Source organism: Pollicipes pollicipes, unplaced genomic scaffold (assembly GCF_011947565.3).
Source record: "Pollicipes pollicipes isolate AB1234 unplaced genomic scaffold, Ppol_2.1 Scaffold_3087;HRSCAF=3621_pilon_pilon_pilon, whole genome shotgun sequence".
Taxonomy (NCBI): domain Eukaryota; kingdom Metazoa; phylum Arthropoda; class Thecostraca; order Pollicipedomorpha; family Pollicipedidae; genus Pollicipes; species Pollicipes pollicipes.
Window position 1 is genome coordinate 33166122 of NW_023596225.1, and position 23259 is coordinate 33189380.

At 54.5% G+C, this 23259-nt stretch overlaps 1 protein-coding gene across 1 annotated transcript in view; it reads right to left on the reverse strand.

Annotated features, from left to right (window-relative positions):
- Positions 1 to 23259, reverse strand: part of LOC119090058 (glycoprotein-N-acetylgalactosamine 3-beta-galactosyltransferase 1) — a 56835-nt gene that overhangs the window by 29308 nt on the left and 4268 nt on the right. The window contains exons 2-3 of the mRNA XM_037212852.1: positions 15538 to 15613; positions 2949 to 3081 (exon numbers count right to left, since the gene is read on the reverse strand). Of these exons, the coding sequence (XP_037068747.1) occupies positions 2949 to 3081; positions 15538 to 15562 (158 nt within the window). The 5' untranslated portion in view covers positions 15563 to 15613. The remainder of the gene's footprint in view (positions 1 to 2948; positions 3082 to 15537; positions 15614 to 23259) is intronic.

Below are 23259 nucleotides of genomic sequence, written 5' to 3' on the forward strand. Positions count from 1 at the left end.
CAAAAACTTATGCCCGCCATAACTTCCACTGCAGCACTTACCCAGTCTATATGTCAACGCGACATTACTTCTACCGCCAAAACTTAGCTGTGGAGTGCAAAAGACGCGGGCACCTAGCGGGGATGTGGGAACAACATGGAAGTCTGGAGGAAACCTTAAATGAGCGATACTGCAAATATGTTCGGGGACACGGCGGAGAAGTTTGCCGGTTTGGAGCTGGGCCACACCGCCATTAAAATTTCGAGATGCGGGTAAAACAAATCGGCTATTCATTAGGTTGCATTTTTGTCCATTTACTGTGCATGGCGCATGAGCAAAGGCTGTTGTTTTGGTAGAATATTCTCAATGACGGCATAGTTTTTTTGAAAAGTTTTATCATTTAGCGCTAAAGCCGAGTGCAGAAGAGGGAATGTCCCAGTTTGATGAACACCAGACCAGGGATGTACTTAATTTTCAGCCGAAGCCTCCATCCACTCATCTGTGATCGCATCATTTGGGGCAGACCAGACGTTTATCTCTTTTTTAGGAGTTTGGCCATTTTGCCACGCTTACCTCCCGACTTTGCTTTGCAACACTACGACTTTGCACAATACGTTTTTCAGTAACGGCAACGTCGCGTAGCACCGCTGCCGTGGGACTCCGACGATCGGAATGTTTGAGCCGCGGTAATATATCGATACCATGGAGTGGACAACACTGGTCTGATTCACCCCGTCCAGGTGCTACCATACGTTTGCCCCCTCCGTTCAGTAGTGATGCTTAACCTGAGTATGCGTACTGACGGGTATAATTTCTGGAGTGTGGCCTGTGTCGCATGGCGCAGATGCCACATATCGTTAGGGGCATTGGAGGTAATACCGCTCAAATTAAAGACTTAAAACGTTTTTGCAGTGGACATAATGATGGGTACCATCTTTTTAAGCATAAGCTTTTCAGGCAAAAGTTCTTGGCATGAATGTCACATACAGCTCTTTGCACCAGAACCCATTCATAATAACTCTCTAAAACTCACCTATAACTCACCTTTAATTCTTTGTCATAGAAGTAACGTAATATCCCATTTAGGTAGACCGCATAAGTTTTTGCTGTAGTAGCCACGCCATGTAGAGCTTTTTGCAGAACAAGTTTTGTCGGGTAAGCACTCGTGTCGTGTCTAAGTATTTGCAACGGAAGCAGTGTCAAGAATAAGTAAAGTCTGTTTAGCTTCTGTAGCAGTAACGATGCCGCATACAAGCCATGACATAGAACTCCTGACTGTAGGAGTCGTTGTCGTAGTATTAATGTCGTGACGACGAACAAAGACCATCAGGCCAGGGCATGGCTGTGACACTCGCCGGCCGCGCCCCATACCACAACTGAGGCCCACTCGAGTCTCCAGCTGCTCCGATGTTCGGGGACAGGGTGGCAGGCACGTGGGCGTTTTCAGCCTCAGCAGGCCTTTTGGTCGATGCTAGACGCGACACGGCCGGTCGACCACGCATACCTGAGTCCGCCACTCTGCGCTAAGCCACGGTTCGATGCCGGCCCCAATTGCAATGCCGTCACCGTCGGCTGACATATGGACTATACCCAGCATGGAGGACTCGGCATGCTCAAGGTCCGCTTGTTTATTTAAGGTAACGGCAAACGCGTGGTGCTTCATTCCAACATTACCGGGACGTACCCCCCCCCCCCCCCGCCCATTCCCTGGCACGTCCTCGTGGACGGCTGATTAGGTGGACAGATAGCGCGGGTCAGCGGCCGGTCGGACGGCTGGTTAGGTGGACAGAAACCAAGAGTCAGTGGCCGGTCGGACGGCTGGTTAGGTGAACAGATACCAAGAGTCAGTGGCCGGTCGGACGGCTGGTTAGGTGAACAGATACCAAGAGTCAGTGGCCGGTCGGACGGCTTGTTGGGTGGACAGATACCAAGAGTCAGTGGCCGGTCGGACGGTTGGTTAGGTGAACAGATACCAAGAGTCAGTGGCCGGTCGGACGGCTGGTTAGGTGGACAGATACCAAGGGTCAGTGGCCGTTCGGACGGCTCGTTAGGTGGACAGACACCAAAAGTCAGTGGCCGGTCGGACGGCTGGTTAGGTGGACAGATACCAAGGGTCAGTGGCCGTTCGGACGGCTCGTTAGGTGGACAGATACCAAGAGTCAGTGGCCATTCCGACGGCTCGATAGGTGGACAGATACCAAGAGTCAGTGGCCGTTCGGTCGGCTGGTTAGGTGGACAGATACCAAGAGTCAGTGGCCGGTCGGACGGCTGGTTGGGTGGACAGACACCGCGTCTCAGTGGCCGGTCGGATGGCTGGTTAGGTGGACAGATACCAAGGGTCAGTGGCCGGTCGGACAGCTGGCTATTAGGTGGACAGATACCATGTCTCAGCGGCCGGTCGGCACAGCTGGTGCGTCAGTACAGTCAAGGGTACGGCACAGCTGACGTCTGCCCAGAGCTTGCGCCCATGAACCGGGTAGAGTCCGGGACCAGCTGTATTAAACCGGGGCAGAGGCAGGGGCCAGCGGCATTAAACCGGGGCAGAGGCAGGGGCCAGCGGCATTAAACCGGGGCAGAGGCAGGGGCTAGCGGTACCACCCACCGACTTTGCCAGACTTGGCAGTGAGCCGCCTGACTATGGGAGAATAGCTGGAATCGACCTTACGTTCTTAAACGCCCGGAATGGATTTCAAATGCGCTCTCAAACAACCTTGCGTGTGTTCACAGGCCGATGTTTAAGGGTCTGTTCACCATTCAAGCAAACAGAACACACCGAATCAAAGTCGTGCTACCAGACGACTCGCAATTTAAGCCCGCGGCACATTGAAAAGCCAGGGGGTCACCTGCTGCCGAACACGCAACGGACATCATTATCATGTCCGTGGACGCCCAGCGTGTCATGTGAACACGTGATGTCGACCGAGACCGATTGAAGCTGTCAGTGGTGCGCTCAGTGGGCCGTCACTCACGTGTCCAGCAGGCGGGAGTAGTAGCTCTCCTGCGGTCCATACTGAGCCAGGCTGAGGACCATGTAGGCGAAGCTGAAGCCGAAGGTGATGCCCACGCAGAGAGTCAGCACCAGCGTCTTGTTGACCAGCCACACTGCAAACACGGGGCGCGTGTCAGCACGTGTCACGTGCGGAGCGGGCCGACACGTGCCCGGACGTCTGTCGCCACGGGGACCGGCGCCACATCTCCGTGTGAAACCACGTCTGCTTCTGGCCTTTGAGCTCCGCCCACGACGACACTCCTTGGTGCAGATCTCCTCGATTTTTGTCGCTCGTGCGGCGCGACGGGAACGTGGGAGATAACGTGCTGTAAGGTGTTAAAACGTTTTTGATATTTGATTTTGACGTATTCAGCGTTGCCACACAAAGCTCGCCTGTGCTAGGAAGGCGACCCGAAAAGGTCATGAGCAAACTCTTCTTAAGAATTTGAAGAGCAAGGCGCAACCCACCTCCGCCAACACGCTCATGCTATTTGATGTTCTGCCTATTGCAAGAAGCCATCGTTGCTATGCACACCAGCAGGGACATGCCATTAACATAGCCCCTGATGACACTGAAAACCCGTCTCTACCAGGGACAACCCAGTGGCATGTGGGGGCCGAATCATTCCTTCCCTTTCGACATCAACCACATCCAACGGGAACGATTTTCAAGGCAGTGCTGCCTTAAATTCAGCGCACCCACAGCAATTGACTGCAGCGCACTTCACTGCAGTGCACGCGAGCTGCATTGTTAACGACGGCCAAGCGCTATCGGACCGGACAATTAAACGGGACATTGATCGCCGGCGCAGCTCACTCCCGGCACAGCTCAACAGGCTGACAGCCAGCCACAGGTGCCTGCGTTGGCTGCCAGACCGCCGGGTCCGCCTGACGGGCTTCCGATCGGATGTGACGTCACCACGAGTGCGAGCCGATCGGACGAGACGTCACCACGAGTGCGAGCCGATCGGATGTGACGTCACCACGAGTGCGTGCCGCGCGAGCCACCCGCTCGGACCCATACCAGACCGACCCGGACCTGTACCAGTTCGAGACAGACAGAGGGCGCTCGTGAATGCTCCGCCGCTGGCCGCAGCTGATCGGCACCGACTGTCGCTCGCACCTGACGGATGCGGCTGTCGGTGGGGGTTCAAGACCATTGGCTGCACGGTGTGTCTGGGAAGCCAGAGGCACGGGGTTCGATTCCCCGCGGTGTACACCCCTCCTGCCAGGATGAGACACATGCGCGACACACGCTCAGCAATCGGACGTGTCATCGAGGTTCATATAACTATAGTTCAGTGCCGACGACGGTTGCCCAGGTGTTGGTCCGCGCTGGACGTAGGCCTAGTTGTAGGCCTGAAAAGGACATGCGACGACTGATCAACTCAAAATAATGCAACGGTGCCGTCTTGCGTCGAGTGGCGCCGAGGATAGATTCTGAGCACAGGCATTGTCAGGTTGCACTGGGTGCAGGGGTGTAGTTTCCTTTTCAGTTGGGGAGAAGGTGGGCTACATTTTGGGAAAACCCGATCGTTGGTTTTTTGGGGAAGTTAGCAAGCTTTTTAACTGCCACCTCCGCCCAACCAGCTCATTTTTCAAAACCAGGCCCCCGCCTGGTCGTAGCACGCGGCGCTGAACGGCACAAAATCGCACTGGCTGGTGGCCGAGCAGCACTGGGCGGCCCGGCGCGGGTCTGCGTGTCACCGAGCGGCTATGGGCGGCACCGGCGGCGGCCAGCTCCGCCCGGGCCGTTTCGGCTTACGGGGCCCGGTGCGCTGTGACCGGGCGGCTCACGGAGCCCGACAGGCTCGCTGTAACCCGAGCCCCGCATGTCGCCCCGCCCCCTTCCCCTCTCACGGCCGACGGCGAGCAGCGCGGCGGGATTGGCGAGTACGGCCAGGGAACTCCGTGCTGCACGTCGAGTCGCGCGGCGATCTGTCTATTTATGTCTATATATATATATATATATATATATATATATATATATATATATATATATATATATATGTATACTTGGTATTTATTACACTGTCACCGTGCGTGGCATCGGCAAACATCTGTGGTTCACTCGTCTTTAGTTGTTATCATAAGAGATCCAAGGTCGCCGTCGCTTGCCAACGAGGTTGAGGCTTTCAACACTCCAGCAGCCACGAGCACTCCCCATCCGTCATTACCTGGATGATATTATGACAACGGCGGCAATAAAAATGTAATTAGAGCACACTGGACGCGATCCAAGACAACCCGGCATCCCGTGACGCAGACAGTCGATGACCTAAAGCCTCCCTTCTCTGTGGTCAGGAATTGGAGCAGCGCCCGCGTGACGACCGAGCCAGACGCAGCACCAGCCCGTCACCGAGCGTCGGCCCCTGCTCACCTGTACCGACGCCTAGCTTTCCCGCCGTCATGTCCTGCCGCAGACGGCCCAGGCCATCGCGAACATCGCTCAGACGCGCGTCCGCACCGCCGAGGGCGCGGTGCATACTGAGCGGCCCGTGACCTTGACCGCGGGTCAGTTGCGCGGTGGTGTCACCGGCGGCGCTACGCGTCCAAGGCGCTACCGTAGCGTCCGAGCCAAGCGTCACCGCCATCACGGTAGTGTGTCGCGAGCCACACGCCACCGGCGTCACGGTAGTGTCCGAGCTACACGTCACCGGTGTCACGGTAGCGTCCGAGCCACACGTCACCGGCGCCACGGTAGTGTCCGGGCTACACGCCACTGGTGCCGCAGTAGTGTCCGAGCTACACGCCACCGGTGCCGCAGGTAGTGTCCGAGCTACACGCCACCGGCGCTACGGTAGTGTGCCGCGAGCTACACGCCACTGGTGCCACGGTAGTATCCGAGCTGCACGCCACTGGCGCCAGGGCAGTGTCGCGAGCTACACGCCGCCGGTGTCACAGTAGTGTCTGAGCTACACGCCACCGGCGCCACGGTAGTGTGCCGCGAGCTACACGCCGCCGGTGTCACAGTAGTGTCTGAGCTACACGCCACCGGTGCCACGGTAGTGTCCGAGCTACACGCCACCGGCGCCACGGTAGTGTCCGAGCCACACGCCACCGGCGCCGCGGTAGTGTCGCGAGCTACACGCCACCTGTGCCACAGCAGTGTCGCGAGCCACACGCCACCGGCGCCACGGTAGTGTCCGAGCTACACGTCACCGGTGCCACGGTAGTGTCCGAGCCACACGCCACCGGCGCCCTGCAGTGAGCAGTGTGCGAGGGCGCCGCTCACCCGTCTACGGCCAATCAGCACACAGAAGCCACCTGTTTCGCGCGTGGGTTCGCGCACATGTGAGTTTTTATCTGCGCGCAGGAGAGTGCTCTGTGATGTCTTTCAAATCACGATAAAATCGGATCAAAACGGAGCTGAGGGGGACTGAGAGGAGCTGACAGGACCTATCAGGAACCAAGAAAACCGACAGGTACCAAGAGAAGCTGACAGAAGCTAAGATGAGCTAAAAGGAGCCGAGAGGAGCTTGAGGAGCTGACGGGAGCCTAAATCAGCTGAGCGCGAACGAAATTTAGAATGGCTCAGATGAGCTGAGCGGAGCTGAGCGAAACCAAACGGAGCCCAGTGGAGCCCGGCTGAGTTGAGTGAAACTGGGGGAAGCGAGAGAAGTGTGGGGAGGGGGGGGGGGAGACGAGAGGCCGAGCGGAACTGAGCCGAGTTCGACAGGGGCGGTATCACCTCCGAGTCGGCTAGGATGTCGGGACGCACCTGAGCACATGCGACCCTGGGCGTGACCTTAGACTAAGGTAACATTAGTCTTATCTTAGGTAACTCAATTACACGATATGGTTCTGAAGCACTCAACGGTGCGTCATCGCTCAACGGTGCGTCATCATCACGCTCAACGTCATCACGCTCACGCTCAACGGTGCGTCATCTGAAGTACTCTAATCGCTCAACGGTGCATCAAGATGCGAACGTCATTGGCGTCCTATCTCACTAAGCCGCCGCCGTGCTAAGTGATACATATCGCAGATAGCCATGACGTGAGACATGCGAGCGAGAATGTTCTCCATTAGGAATTGTGAGTAACCCTCTTATACGCATAGCTTGCGGGGAATCACGGGCGTCACTGCCGATTCTCCGGTTTTGTGTGGCTGTGCGCATTTTTCCGTCAGCAATGCAGAAGCCACACCAAGCGTGACCAGCTGCCCGAGATAGCACACACCGTGACACAAATAGCGCACGCCGTGATAAGCCGCCCGCGCTGACCCGACCAGTGCACGGCCGGCGGGCGGCGGCGGCCCGGAGTCTACCCCGGGGGCTGTCGGGTCAGCGCAGCAGCGCAGGCCAGCCGGCCGTCGCGGTGGGGAGCGGCGCCGCCCGCAGGGCAGCCGTCCCGCCGCGGCAGCACGGGGAGGTGAGCCGGCGGCAGGGTTAACGGCCGCGGGTCGGCGGGTCACCGAGCTGGTGTCGCTGTCCACGGCCGGCGGTCTCATGGGCCGGCCGAGCCTGGTCCGACGCCTGCTGTCACGCTCCCTTACGCAGCCTTACATCAAAAGCTGATGAGAGAAGCAAGCTGATTTTGTCTTAAGTAGCTCAGCACTGTATCCACGGAACCCCGCCCGTGCACTTCACCAGCGTAAGAACAGAGCGCGAGGGAGTGGGCTGCTGGGTCTGGAGCCCGCGCGTTTTTCGTAACAATTAACGCCCATTTACGGTAACTCATGGCAAGAACTTCCAAGAAAAAAGGGTTTCGACTCGCCCATTTCAAGGCGCTCCTGTGCCCCTGGCACTGAACAGGGGATTGCTGGCACCACCAGTGGCGTCCGCCGAGCCTGCTTCCATCAGGAGATCAGCCAAGCCCGAAGGCGGCTGCCCGGGCGCCGTAATGAGCTCCAGACGCGATCCCCCAGCCCGGCAACCCGAGCGCGAGCGGTCGCGACGAAGCCCGCGGAGCAGACCACGCCTCACAAAACGCACCGCACAAGTCCCGCACCGGCTCCAGGACTGGCCTGCGTTACTCAGCGGTGTGGTAAGCACCACGCCGACCCAGGGCACGGCCGGCAGGAGTCAATACGCGGGTACCGCCGCGGTGGTGGCGTGCGACCGCTCCGCCAGACGCTACATGACCGGCGGCCAACTAATGAAAACAGGCCGCACGGTGAACAGCCCACAAGCCAGCCAAACACGCCGATGTGCTGATGCCGTTGCGTGGACGTGACTTCTTACCCATTGCCGCGGGCCGTTTGGATGATTACGTCCTCGCCGTGGGGACAGGAAAGACGAAGGTCCAAGACTTCCGGCCCCCACCAGATGACCTCATGAAATATTGCTCGCGTGACAAGGACGTGAGGAAATGGCGCATTTCAAGTACAGAGAACCAAGCACAGCTGTGCAGGAAATTTATGTACGTTAATATGTGCTTCAGGTGCAGCTATCAATAAAAAACAATCTATTAAACAAATGGGACTCCAATCGCATCAATCGGTTTAATGCCCTGCTTTTCATTTGATCTAACACATCGATTTGCCGTGATGCCCAATGTCAGTCACGCTATTGCATTACGTATTAAGAACAACACATATGAGAGTGAATATATTTGCAAAGACTGCGGAGGGTTATGAACTTGCACACATTGTCATACCACCACAAATGATCTAGTTGAACGGCGGCAGCTAGATAGCTTATGTGGTCCTCTAAGCAATAATTCGCACGCGTCTTGTTTTTCTATCATGGATAGGTCTCTGTCACCAGCATCTCTCCGAAAGGGAGGGTTACGCGTGCTATGCAAGGGACGTAATAATGACCGTTACCGTTAATGTTAATTGACCGTTACCGTTACCGTTAATGTTAATTAATGTTAAATGACCGTTAAAGACCGTTACAAAGGACGGTCTCCGAATTCGGAATCTCCCTGGAGTGGAATGCCTAAGTGAGCAGATACCAGGGTCATTATGTGGGTCATTACAGACACACTGCCTCGCAGATCCTTTTGAGCACGAACCCAGCCAGCGTTTTTGAGTTCACGTCCTGGAGAAACATCCCGACTGTGATACCTGCCGTATGATCGCGTCGAGTCGACATCGGATAGAGTCGCCGACGCGGCGTCGAAGAGCATGATGCACCCAAGATAAGTGAGCGCAAGTGGAGCAAGGGTTACGTCTACGGAAACTCCACTTCAGATCATTGTAAAATACGTCATACCCTTCAACAAGCTGGCACCGTAAAAGCTTGTCGGAGGACATTTGAGACGCGCCCTTATCAACCTGTTTTGACGCGGAACTTAGTTTCCAATTCCGAATCATGTAGCCTGGCGGCTGTCATTCTGCCACACTTCGATTAGTCCAGCCGCCTACACGTGAAAGCTGATTGTGTAACGGGAAGAAAATAGCACGTGCTGCACGAAACACCAGCATATGGTTAACAACTTCTGCAAAAGCAACGAGCACCTGCGAGGACTTGTGGTAGCAGGCAACCGAAGCAGAAGGAAGTGGGAGCTGTTATTAGAAATAACTAGACGTTAATGACCTGCTCCGTTCCTCCAACGAAATGGTTGCCCAGACAACGACAAAACACACGTCTAAAATTCCTGTCCCAACGGATTACGAAGTTCTGACGATGATGTGCCGTCAGTGTTCCGATTATTGATTAGTGGCCTATTAGCGTCATCACGGGGGCAGTCACGCATATCATTTGGTAGAACTAGCAATTGATTAAAGCGAAATGTCTTACTTTATCCCCAAAGCACACGACAGGGCAGCAGTTCACACCCGACAGAGTCGAAGTCAACCATTGCTGAGGAGAAATAACTGTCCAGCTAGGAGCACCCAAATGACTGCAACAGTCGACTGAAGCGGCGTATATACTACCACGCGTACGCATGCAGGAGCGGCGCAGGTGCTTTCAGCGGCACTTCCGCATGGTTGATGACCTCGATACTTTGAGTGCAAAATTTATCGGCAAGAGCTGCTCCCCCCCCCCCCCCGCTCCTCCACAAAAAGCTCTATGAGCAATTGGAAACAGCTAGTTTGATCTCATCAGCATAGCTAGAATACACCACAGTTTAAACGGAAACTCCAAAAGATGTGCGTGCTAATGGCTCAAAAAGTAGCGGAGGAAAGAAAACAAGCGCCACCAGCCACCGACAGCGGAAAAACAACCGCCGAACGCCGCGGTCGCGCAGACAACTTTAAGCAACGCACGACGCCACTTCTTACATAATAAGGCGTAGCTGCCCTAGACCCCAGCCCCTGCCCAAGCCGCGGCCGCCCTGTCGTGGCATGCGCGTCTCGCAATCCCAGCGGTTGGTGGCGCCGCAGCCACGTCAGTCGCACTGTCGTGGCGTGTACGCCTCACAAACCCAGCGGTTGGTGGCGCCGCAGCCACGTCAGTCGCACTGTCGTCGCGTGTACGTCTCGCAAACCCACGGTTGGCGGCGCCGAGGCCACGTCAATCACACTGTCGTGGCGTGTACGTCTCGCAAACCCAGCAGTCGGCGGCGCCGGGCCCGCGCCAGTAGCACTGCCGTGGCGTGTACGCCTCACAAACCCACGGTTGGCGGCGCCGAGGCCACGTCTGTCGCACTGTCGTGGCGTGCACATCTCGCAAACCCAGCAGTCGGTGGTGGCGCCGGGGCCACGTCAGTCGCACTGTCGTGGCGTGCACATCTCGCAAACCCAGCAGTCGGTGGTGGCGCCGGGGCCAAGTCAGTCGCACTGCCGTGGCGTGTACGTCTCGTAAACCCCGCAGTCGGTGGCGCCGGGGACCGCGTCAGCCGCACTGCGTCACAAACGGCCTCCAGGGCTCACACCGACCTCCCGCCTCCGCCCCACTGCACAGAAGTGGGCGCCAGAGCACTGCACCTACTTTTGGCACGTGCTGGTGCTGCGGGTGTCACCAGCGTCGCTGACATCGTCGGCGGCGCCACCGCCGCCCACACGTGCACTGCTGAGCGGAGAGCGGTTCCGATAACCTTCCTAGACGGACGCAGGTGCCCCCCCCCCCCCCCCCCCCCGGCTCCTATCGCCGATAAGACACCGCTCGACGCGCTATCAGCCAGACTGGCGGCAGTCCTGGGCTAATCGCGACGTACGCCGGCCACTCCCGATAAGCTGGCGAACGATGGCGACTCTGGGGTCAAGGATGACGTCACGGGGTCCGGCGCGGCCGCTCCGCACGTCCGACCGCGCCTGCGGAAGGCTTCGGTCGCCGTCGCCGAGAGACGCGGCGCTGCTCCCGAACCCACCGGCAGCGGGCAGGCGCCGCCAGCAGACCGCGCACGGCTCGGCGGCCGGTCCGTCCGCTCGTCGAGCGATCGGCCGACAGGAGGCTGACAGCCACCTGAACCGAGACAAAATTTCGCGAGAGCGTGGAGGACTTCGGCCTGTTTGCGTCATGAGACGGTGGTGGCATGCTGGCTGAAGCCCACCCTTCTCTTGCCAAACAAAGTGCGATGCTGTACTGCGGTCTATGCGGGATATATGTTATGCGGATATGGCGGTGGGTTGTACATGATATGTCATGCTGCATGCCGCATACTAAGACATACATACGAGACCATGTCATTCTCCCCATAAAGAATTATGCATTGTAGCCCATAAACAGCCCTTCTTTGAGGAGCTGTGCTAAATCCACACGCTTTTTAAAGATTCAGCCTGAACGTTTTATGGAAAGCTTCTGCAACGAGAGCTCACGCTAGCAGTGCTTGTTGTGTGAGCACCGACTCCTTCCAACTGACCGGGACATTCCAGGTCAACGGCAGAATTTGGTGGCGAAAGTTTCACGTGCCGCAATGCTCGGCGCGGGCCGTCCTGCACGGCACGCTGCCGCCGTGTTACCCGTATTGACCTCGGTGGTGTTCGGCGAAGGTGGCGGCCTCAGCCACCGGGCTCCGTGTCCATATCAGGCCCGGCATTGATTGTTCCTCGGCGCCAAATGGAGCGATACCTCGGGAACCGCCGGGCGCCTCGTGGTGGGCTCCGCTTTTACGAGTGGAGAACGGACGTCAGCAGGGTGTCGCTTGTCAGTACATGGACTGCTGAAGCCACCCGGCGTGGTGCGGCGGACAGCATTTTCTGTCGCAGGGGACAGAATGGCTTTGCGGTCTGCAGCGGTGGTCGGCGTAACAGAGGTGGACGGCATAGGCAGCAGAAGTGGTCCAAATGCTAAACAGCCTGCCGCGGTGGACAACATGGCTTTCCTGCAGGCGTCTGCCACAAATCACTGCCGTGTCGGTAGCGTACGGCTTGACAGCCTTTCGCCAACGCCAGATAACACGTGTCAGTCGTGCAGAGTCCCACAGCTGACCGCGTCTCGGGCGTCTGCCGACGACGTGATGAATCACCACTGACGGCTGCAATGAGCCGGCATTCACGGACAACTTTTCAGGGCTGTGCCGCTCAAGTTACGGTCACAAATATGGCGTGCTATCTTGCAATATACGTTCAGCTGCACCTGACAGGTCCTTAATTATTGGCAAGCTCCCATGGTGTTTATCGTAACGTCATTCAATGTTCGTGATGAGCCTCTATTCCGTACTTCTGCTATGTTTCATTTGGCGATCGTTAAATGGAGTGTTTCATGCTAAGACACTGAAGCCGGCATCTGACATATTGAAATAAGTTCGCTTATGACTGTTGGTATACTTGAGCGTGGATCGATTACGTCACCGTACCTTGACCAACATTGGTTGAAAGCCAATTGACGGCCATTACATCTGGAAATCGTACTCACGAACACCAGATACGAACAATTCGACAATATATTGTTTGCCTTCATCGCCGCATGGCTGATGGAATGGCAGGAATGCAATGACGTTATTATGGCGTCATGGATGCCTGGGTGACCTTAAAATAGCCTCCCCGAAATAGGCTGCATATCTTCGCGGGTGTGTACCTCAGAAACTAAAGGGGATTAGTGCCTTAAGAAGGGCAGGGCTGTGAACCGCACTGAATGATATTCACGATGGCTATTTCAGTGCAAGACCCCCATGCAAATGTGGGACATTCCTTAACCCCGAGCACGACAGCCAAGTTCCATCTATGGTATCAGCCCTGCACTTAAGCAAGCTTTCATATCGCATCCATTCCCATGTACACGCGAACCGTTCCCCACCGTTAATGCTAGTCTACGCCGTATTCATGTGCTCACAAGAAGTTCGTAGGCTATTATCGCTCATCCTGGCGGCCCGGCCCAACCATAGCCCAACGCTGTCCCGCAGGTACCAGCGACACTGCGTCCGCCCTTCCCCTGCCCCGTCGGAATCGACGCCGGACTGTCGGTGCCGACGCGCCGCCAGCCAACTGGGCAGCGGGCGGCCGTGGCGCGTGCCAGCGCGGCGACAGACGGCGGCGGCCGGGCGTGGAAGAGGCGCCGTCTTGGCAGACAGAGGCGCCGCCGCGAGACAGAGGCGCCGGCGTGGCAGACAGAGGTCGCTAGACTGTTTCGCTGAGGAGGTGAGGGGGCCCGTGGAGCTGCCGCCGACGCCGCCCAGCTGTTCCTCTGACGCAGTGAGGGGATCTGTGGGAGCTGTCACCGACGCCGTCCAACTGTTCCGCTGACGCAGTGAGAAGGCCTGTAGGAGCTGCTAACGACGCCCAGCTGTTCCGCTGACGCAGTGAGGAGGTCTGTGGGAGCTGCCACCGACGTCGCCCAGCTGTTCCGCTGACGCAGTGAGGAGGTCTGTGGGAGCTGCCACCGACGCCGCCCAGCTGTTCCGCTGACGCAGTGGGGAGGTCTGTGGGAGCTGCCACCGACGCCGCCCAGCTGTTCCGCTGACGCAGTGAGGAGGCCTGTGGGAGCTTCCAGGCGCAAACTGAGCGTCCGATGACCGCTCTACGTTGGACGCGGCTGAGGCAAACAACGTCGGCAGACTTAGGGGTAAATCGGAGAGGATGATAGAGCGCGGTATCATAGCATGTAATGACCGGACACTAATTTCAAGAGTCAAATGTGTGTTTTTTTCTCTAGTATGTCGCATTGCTAAAGGCAGGCGTGCATGAGATAAGTCATGCATTGAGACAAGATGTTATAAGACGCCTACCGACAATAACAACACATTACCAGAGCATGATGATGTTTAATTACGATGAATCATATTTCATTGGCATCGCGCGGAGACTGCAGACATGCTCGTTTTACAAAGTGGCAAAATTTGTCCTAAAATAGCAGCGTTTGTTGCGACTCACGCCGTCATAATAACGTTAATGCAATGACGTTTTTAACGTCTGGCCAAGTGGCGTTCCTGTCACGAGAGCAGTCCATTTCCCTGATGGCCGTTTCCAAAGCAAATATAAAAATGTGGCGGCGGTGGTCATGGCAAGTCGACAAATGAAGGCAGCGAGGTTCCATCGAAATACACGCCTCGAGTTTGATCTCACTGCTCCCTCCCTCCGCCAGCGCTCCACTGTAGATTCATCAGCAGTTGGGACGGGTCCCAGCCGCTGGCGCAATCCTCCGATCTCAGAATCTCAGACGCGCGAGGACTGCGGGCGGCGCATCCGAGCCAGCCGGGCCTCCCGCCTGCCGCAGTCCCCGTCTCGTCCCGCCCCGACCCTCAGGACAGCGCCGTGCCCCGCCCAGCCCGCAGATCCCTCGCCGGCAGGGGACGGGGAAGGGGGGGGGGGGGTGACCGAACTCCGCCGCGAAGCCGCTGGCCGCGAGCGCCGCCGCGAAATCGATGCCGTCTGGCCGCCGCTGCCGATCGGAGATTGATCCGAGGCGCGGGTCCAGCGCCCTGAGGTTCGCCGTCGCTCGAGCCGTCTCGCTCTCCTCTGCGCGACCGCTGCCACGTGGCAGGTCGGCGGCGCCTGCAGCTGGCCGCCTCGTATTGGCGCCGGCAACGCGGGAAACGGCGGCCGCTTAATGCTATCGGCTTACGTGGGCACGCCAAGCCTCCCTGTTTTCCTTGCGAGCGATCTGCGAGCGATGCTGACTTCTGCCCAGCCGTGAGCCCAATGTTGGGGCGTGCGGAACGTCATCAAGATGAATGGTGCCAACGATTTATTTCACGCGCGTTGAAGACCCCTGAGCGGAAAATGTGACGTGCATAATGACAGCAGTGATGAATAGTGTCAGCCTACAGTTTGAAACGCTGTCGGGCAGATGTGCCACTTTGCTTCCCTCCCGACCTCTTCCAAGTTCCGCGAGGGCATGCGGGCAAGTGTGAGAAAAAGCCGGCGGTATGATCCGACAGGTGAAACCGACGCGATTAGCGGCAGCTGCCCACATCTGTCTCCATGAAAAGCATAAGAACCGCGACCGGGCGACGGAGTTTCCTCGCCCACAGTACGCAATTCAACACCACTGGAGCTAAAACCCCGGTACTGGCACTGAAAGTATGCACTTGGACCATGTGGGAGCCCCATGAAGTCGCATGTTTACCACCCACGTCACACAAACTTACAAACAGCTGATGCATCCCCTCGAAACCGTCCACCAGCGCCTTGATTCGGCGTACTGGCTTGAAGGGTGTACAAGTTGGGTACTACCAGCCGCGTTCCGGTCTCCTGCCACAATTGGGAAGGAGGAGTGTGACGCGCCGCTAACCGAGCAGACCACGCGTCGTTCAAGAGCCGCAGGGATCCACCAGACCGCTACTGAAGCACTGACTCACCGAATGAGAGGTCGATTTGCCTCATAGTCCGGGTGGCTCAGCTGTGGTCACATCCCGGCCGCGTCCATGGAGCCGCCTGAAACAGGTCAGGTCAGGTCAGGTCAGGTCAGGTCCGGTCCCAGACGTCACAGCTCGAGTCGCTCCGTGTTTCCGGCGACAAAGACTCGGCTCGCACCCCTCGCCGTTAGGCGGCCCGGGGTCCCGCCACCTGACCCGGAGCACGCCGCGGTTAGGTGGCCCGAGGTCCCGCCACCCGACCCGGGGCACGCCGCGGTTAGGTGGCTCGGGGTCCCGCCACCCGACCCGGAGCACATCACGCACGTCAGCCTGGCGGATAGATGCCTTGTGGTCCCGTTCGTGGGGAAGACGTCCGTGGGTGACATCTACAGCAACTTGAGTGGGATGGCGTCAACTGGCACGGGTGCGTTGTGACGGGTGGCAGCTCTTCAGCGCCACCCGTCATAGTAATACATTCCGGAGCAGCACTGCAATACCTGTTACGATGCGTTGTCATGACATCCCATATGTTACTAAAAATCGTCACCCGAAAGTATGCTTTCGAATTCCATCAAGCAATGTATCAATTCCTAATGAGGTAATTCCGGTATGATTGCTATATATGTGTTTGCCAATCTCGGAACCCCTGGTGTAATATAAAACGTTGGAAGGCATGTAGCGGCCACTTACCAGAATTACCGTGAGGGTAAATACGCTTTCGCCTGCTTTACCATACGCTTGCGATCAAAATCCAGCTCGGGCAAAAGGTGACTCGCACACATATTACGCAACTCCAACCAGCTGTCTCCAGAGCTGATGCGGTCAGACATGCCGCATCTTAAGAGATAAGTGGTTGGTGTCTAAGGCATGTGATGTCGTGCCGCTGGGATCGCGCGTAACTTTCTGGTCACTGATCCCTGATAAGCAGGCATCTCGTCTTTCGCAGTCTTGTAGCTGTTTTTGGTGATACTTTGAATCCAAGTGTGCTTGCTTCACCTTTTGTTGATTTTGATGCGAATCTGCTGCATTTTATGCTATCTGTGCTCCCCATGTTTACGATTGGCAGACCTGTTCTTAGCCATTATGACGAAGCAAAAAGAGAGAAAGTGATATTACTTTTGATGTGTTTGTTCGGGTTGAAAATGCTCCTCGGAATCCAAATCATGCATCGCTCTAAGAAAAAATTGATGTTGTTTGCCGCCTGATGCCGTTTGAAAAAAAAACTGATGTTGCTTCAAACTACTCATTTTTGCAACGGCTTGGTTTTAGAATGATCGAAAAGACCTACGTGTTCAACTTAGAAAATACTTTAACTAGAAAGAGCTTGAGCTCCTAGTTTTCCGGCATGATGACTTCACGGTTATTACGCCAACAGTTTGTGAGGTTCGTGCCATGTTCGTGGAGCCTGCTGTTCGTGGTAAGTTTCTGACCCAATGCTTGGTATGGGTCATCGTAACATTCCGGCTTGACCGCCTGCGTCTCGTGCCGTCCTTAGTGTAGGACCACCTACCGGATGTGGGAGCTCGAATGATGCATTATTTTCACACATCTTAAGTGGCAGTGTCTGCACAGATTCGCAAAATTGTCTGTATTCACATCTTGGTTAAATGCAACTTTTTGTTTGGTCACCTTGTTAACCCGTGATCATAAGCATAACTTGAAACATTGAGTTTGACAATATCACCAATCTTTGCCTGACAACGTCGTTTGACAAGTACCTCCTCATATGAAGAATGTCGATAAATATGAGCGTAAGACCTTTGAACTCATAATGCCAAAAAGACTGGCTCAGTCCACTGTTACATGTCAATTCTCTTCAAGAAAAAATGTACAACAAAATGCATCAGAGTTATCCAGTGTCATTAAACCGATTGCTACAGCGATGTGAGTCAGTTAACAGAAATAGAAGGAAGGCTACGGGTATTCATCGCACCTGTCCGCATGTAGCGCAGCTAATTGGCGCTTGCAGCATGCTGCCATAGCAGCCCAAGGCAGCACGATGCAGCGCGATACAGCATGGCACCTAACAAAACGCCGCTGTCTGTCTTGTTTTCAAACGATACACCGTAGTTCATCGCCCTAAATCACAAGGATAGGGTATAATCTCTAAATATCCTAGAGTACATTCGTCTAGCGTGTCGTTTATCGCGCAAAACGCTCTTAAATCGATGGGGAGAATGACGTTAGTGGTGACATTTCGTTGCATAATAGTGGTCCAGGTCCTGCCAGCCACAAGCCACACTGTGGCCTGCCGGTCCAGAACACGAGCCGGAACCGGCACCGGGCGCCGACCCGAGGTCCCGATCGGCGGCCGTCGCGTCGCCGAGCGCACGCTGTGGTGCCGCCCGCGCACGCCGCCCCGCCCCGCCTCGGGCGCCGCCGGGGCGATCAGAGTCCCGTGTTCGAAGCTGCAGCTGCAGCAGTCCGAACGCTGTGCGAGCGCGAAGCCACGGCGACTCAAAACACTCCTGAATGGCGAGGAGTGTTCTGTGGCGGCGAAAAAGTTTATCGGCGATGCAGCAGCGCAGGTACGAACACTCAGCGCACAAAACTGGAGCAATGGAGAGAACATACAACACGCGTCACAGCGGACATAACCCAAGCATAACAGAGGCGATGATAGCCGGCCTATGCTCGCTTTTCATGCGGTAGCGAAAATAACAATGACGGCATTAGTACGTATTTCTTTGTCGTGGCGGCACAAAAGAACCAGATGGCATTACCATCCGTCACCCAGCCGCAGCCGTTATGGCCAGAGGCACCTTCCAATCCTAATGGACTCGCTTCCTCGGAAGGTATCGATTAAAACATTAGCCAGGACGCTTTTCCGAGCCACCATGGCTGACGGCTGCCAGCCAAAGAGACGCGGTCGTGACTTGACCGTGGGCTGGTGCTCTGTTGAGAATGGAGTCAGGCACCCGTGGCGGCAGTCTCTTTGGCGGACGGCCAAGTACAAAAGCACAAATGGAAATGGGGAAAAGGCATAGGCAATTTTGACGTGTGCATTGGCAGTAACAAGAAATCTCCCGTCAGAGAAGAGCGAGTCCACGAGTCTTTCGGGGCTTGAAGCGTTTGGCAGACATAACCATGGTGACAATTTGCTTTGCTTCGAACTTCCCAGCTTCAAAGAGCGCGCAGGGTCACGGTGAGGCGCATTATTTAAAACTGCATCACACACCTTGAAGACACCTCCGGAAACAAAGAACTGGACACACAGGGACTCAAAGAGGTGGAAATACATCGCGCGGCACAGCAGCACGCTCACTCTTCTCAAACTTGCTAATCATCCCGAGATCCTTGCTACTCGGAACGAATTCTGCATAACAATGGCAAGCGCGCCGGGCTGCGCAGAGAGGCAGATCGCAACTCAAGTACAAGATAATTACGGGAGCTGCGGGCAGTAGATCAAGATGAGGCAGCTGGCCAAAATTTTCAGCGGAGGCCAAATGTCGCATTTCTCCCAATTATGTGAATTTGGACCGAAAGTCCGCGAAACCGATCAGTACCTAGTATTACATCTTGGCTCAGCGGAGAGAGGGGGGGGGGGGGATGTAAGGCCCCGGTCATTCCCTCGGCTACGCCCCTGATCAGGATGTCAGGGGTAGCTGCGCCCTGACCTGGGTATACCTGACCTGACCTGACGTTGATCCATCATCGAATCTCGGGGACGGGGGAACAAGGCTGAATTCCGTGCTAATGCAGGTCAAACATCACGGATGAAAAGGCAACGGGACGTTGCAGGTGCAGCGGCACATCCCATAGAGAAAATGGTTGCTCTTCGACGGCTTGGGGAAGTCATTGTCCCGTTCATTTAATTGGACCGGCCAGTGGTCCCTGCTCGGGTTAGAATTCAACGTCCGGCATCTGACGTTGCATGAAGCTAAAGGAATAGCTGAATGACGTATTATGTTAACTTTAAACATAGGGATGATACTAACACTTTAAAGGGATGGAAGTGTTTGTTGTATGGGAACGCAACTCTTGATTCGCACAAGCTGAGCATCGTTGAAATGGAATAATGTAGTACCTCTTCAATACAGCTCAGATTCTTCAGGATACAATCATACTTTATATTTTATTTGTTCATGATGCTCAGATGGGCAGATGGTTGCATGTGATGTCTATGTCGTGTACCATTCGGCCAGCGTTTGTATAAAGTACTTTGTCAAACCTTACAGGACCAACGTCCTTGACCATCGCGACAAAATGCAACAGAAACATACCCCAGCTCAGCTGCTTAGGTGAATGTAAAATAAGATGAGCAGCAGTTTATACGCAAATTCAAGTATTTGAGACAGTTTCTTTGTCTACAATTTTAAGTGGGCACACAATCTCGAGGTCAAAAGGGAATTTATAGGATTAGACAAACACATCACTCGCGTTCCCTACGGTTTCCTAAACCTTGTGACTTATAGCTGTAATCCATTATGTTAATGGGTCAAATAAACGCTCCAGTTGACGCATTCATAAACCCAACTACTACTACCACTACCCTCCGATAATGTGGCATGCTTTAAGACGCCGGTACAATACGGGGTTGCAATGGATGACCCCCGAAAAGTTTGACCCTGATAAGTTTAATGACCCCCAAATTCGACACCGTGGCCTTACACATCCGAAACACGCAGATTTACATTTTGAACGGTCAATGGTCAAAGTCGAAGGTTTTCCAGACATTCGGTGACATCGTGACGCCATATTTGAGGCTTGCTTGCCGATCATATGCTGTGGAACGGTTCTAAGATGTTACTCTCAACGCCAGGGCTTGCCACATGCCATCCTCAGCCAGAGGCGTCATCAAGATTTGGCACATTTCTGGACACTCACTAGGCTTTGTCACATCATGAGTAGGCATTGGCTTCACATCGGGTCAAAGGTTGGAAGGAAGAGGGAGACGTCGGAGGCCTCGTGCAGTTCTTTCCGCGCAACGCTATGGGGGGCGACACTTAACGGTGGAAAAGTTGGGGCGAGTGCTCCATTCCCGTCACCATCTGTTGGAGCCCCTGTATTGGCTTCGATGCCGGTCAAACGTTGAGGGAGGACATTGCGATTTTTCGAAGACAGCTTTTCCCATGCAGCGCCATGCTCACCAGATGCAGTATGTTTAGGGGGGGGGGGGGACGTTCTCCCCTCCTCTGTAACCGAGCCCACGTACATACCATGGGCTTAACCACTAATGGGATGGGGCTCGGGCCCGTGAGGTCCGCGGTTAACTTTTGACCATATTTGATTATTGTGTTTTGACCACATACAATGACACAAAGACAGAAATGGATTGCAGCAGCGTGGTTGCGTCCATGGCTTCAACCAATCATCTGTGGGAGAAGAGGGGGGGGGGGGGGCTTGGAGGATTTAACGGTCCAAACCATTAAAATAGTGAGGTCATCGCTATCGTTGGGAATCAAGCAAGCCTGTATGGACCTATGGCCCCCACGCCCCGCCCCCCCCCCTCCCAGCAACAACCCCGTTGTCAGCTGATGCTCACAATGTGTGGACAGTCTTAGTCCGGTTTTTCCGCCAGACAGCACCTAGTTGTAGTGGCATGCATTGACAACAAGAGGCGGAAAGACAGACGGCGGGATCCATGAAACCATTCAAGGATCCAATGACGCCAGCCCCCTCCCAAAGATTGACAAATATGCGCGAAAAATGACATATTTGTGGACTTCGAAGAAAACTTATGCCTTTTACTAACGGAAGTTTGTACTACTCCTTGTGGTAAAAGAAGGCAGAATTCGACGAGTTCTGGAAAATCATGGCGTCTTTTCTAAGTGAGCCCATGCCCTCCAAGCCAGCATTGCAACCCCCAGCCAGTGTTGCAATCCCAAGCCGGCATTGCCCCCTCCCTAAGGCGGCGTCCTGGATCCGTTCCCGGAGAAACATATGACGGGTAGTGTAGGCTTTCCTTACCCGCTTGAGGTTCCTTTATGGGCCGAATAAGGTTGACTGAAAAATTCGCGGCTCCCAGACCCACTTTTCTAGGCATTGCTTGTGACCAGGACCTGTGTTTCTCGTTTTTTTAAGCTCCTATGACTTCACAATCAACTATGACGCAGCCGTGATGACACGGGATTAGACTACCCGGCCCTTGACCTTGCCGACGAATGTTTATTTGCACTTAATTTTGTCGCAACTGCGTCGAACATGAAGCATTTGGCAAATGTAGGTGATACACCATACTTTGTCAATAAGTTATCCTCGCCAGTGCTTCACAACTTGAGAGCAAAATTGTATCATGAATTTCTTTCTCCTCCTCAATTCCAAAGATAATTAACACAGCTATCAATGATTACTAAACCATGCACACCATCACGTTTATGTGCATTTATTTTATATTTCTATGTTTTTGGGTATACGTTAAGTATATTGATACATGAAGTGCTGCGCCTTAAGAAATATGACTGCTAATTTGAATCTATCTAGCTTTATTCAAAAACGTGCACAAGAATCACCAAGGAAAGCAAACGTTATCAGAGAATGGCATGCGATAATTTCTCTAATGGAGCCAGAATCGCTCCTTTGCTAAATCGCTTCCTGCGTTAAATTTTTACTGTTTCCCGGCGTGGGAGGAGGCGGATATCACCCCCCCCCCCGGATTTTGGCTGGCCTTTCCGAAACGGTATGCCGCAGCTTGTGGAAATTTTGTGGATTTTTCTAAATGTGTTTTGCATATTGCGTCGAAGACTGCGGTACATCGCATGCGCAGAGTTGGTTCTAGAAGCCGGTAGTGGAGGGGACCTCCAGTGAAATTTGGCGATAATGGCAGCATGACGATCTCCCCAGATTATATGCTCTGCCTTGGGTTCACAGAGGAAGCTGATGCTTCCCGTGAAAAAGGCATTCTGAAAAGATTTAAATATACAGTTGTTTTTAAATATGGTAGACGTAGAAGGGCAGAGGCGATTTCGTGACTAAAAAAATGGGGAGTTTCCAAGCGATACGAGGTGAACCACAGGTTGTCAATGCAGATATGCGGGTAATGTTGTTTGGTTTATGGATGCGAGGCTTTACAATTCACAAAATAATTACACAAAGATCTGCGTGGACGGTGATGAAGGCCCATTTGGGTTTTGCGAAAGACGGTGCGAGAGAACATGCTTTCAAAACCAAAGGAATATAACTTGAAATCAGGACCTGTGCCAACGCCACGGTGATATGAATGTATATGTATGTATGATTAAATGTAATGTATGACGTAGCGAAATATTCTTCTGCATGAAGTTTGAGGAAGACAATACAGCTGAATAAAGCGGATTCACATCCAGAAATAAAAGTAACTGGGCTCATATCCCGGAGTGTAGTTTCCTATTAAACTAGGGGGGGGGGGGGGCAGCGCTTCCCCCAACGTTTTGAAAAATGTGGGCTAGCTCATGTCATCTGGAACGTGATGGCCTAGAATGTCATGAACTCATCCGCCTTTCATGTCTGCACTCAAAACATCTTCAAAAGTGACGACAGGGGCGAACCCAGGAAGGATAAAAGGGAACAGTGGCATTGCAGCACACGAAGATGGCGGCCACCAGCAGCAGGCCGGCAGCTGACGGCTACGGCAACGTGACCAATCACGTGTCCCTCCCGCACTGTTTGGAAAACTGAACACGACTCTGATACCTATTCATGCATAATATGTGGGCGCAGTACTTAATTTACAACACATAACAGCATTGTGGCTGACAAAAAGATTTCCTTATCACTCAGCCTTCCCTTTAAATCGCTCCAAAATAA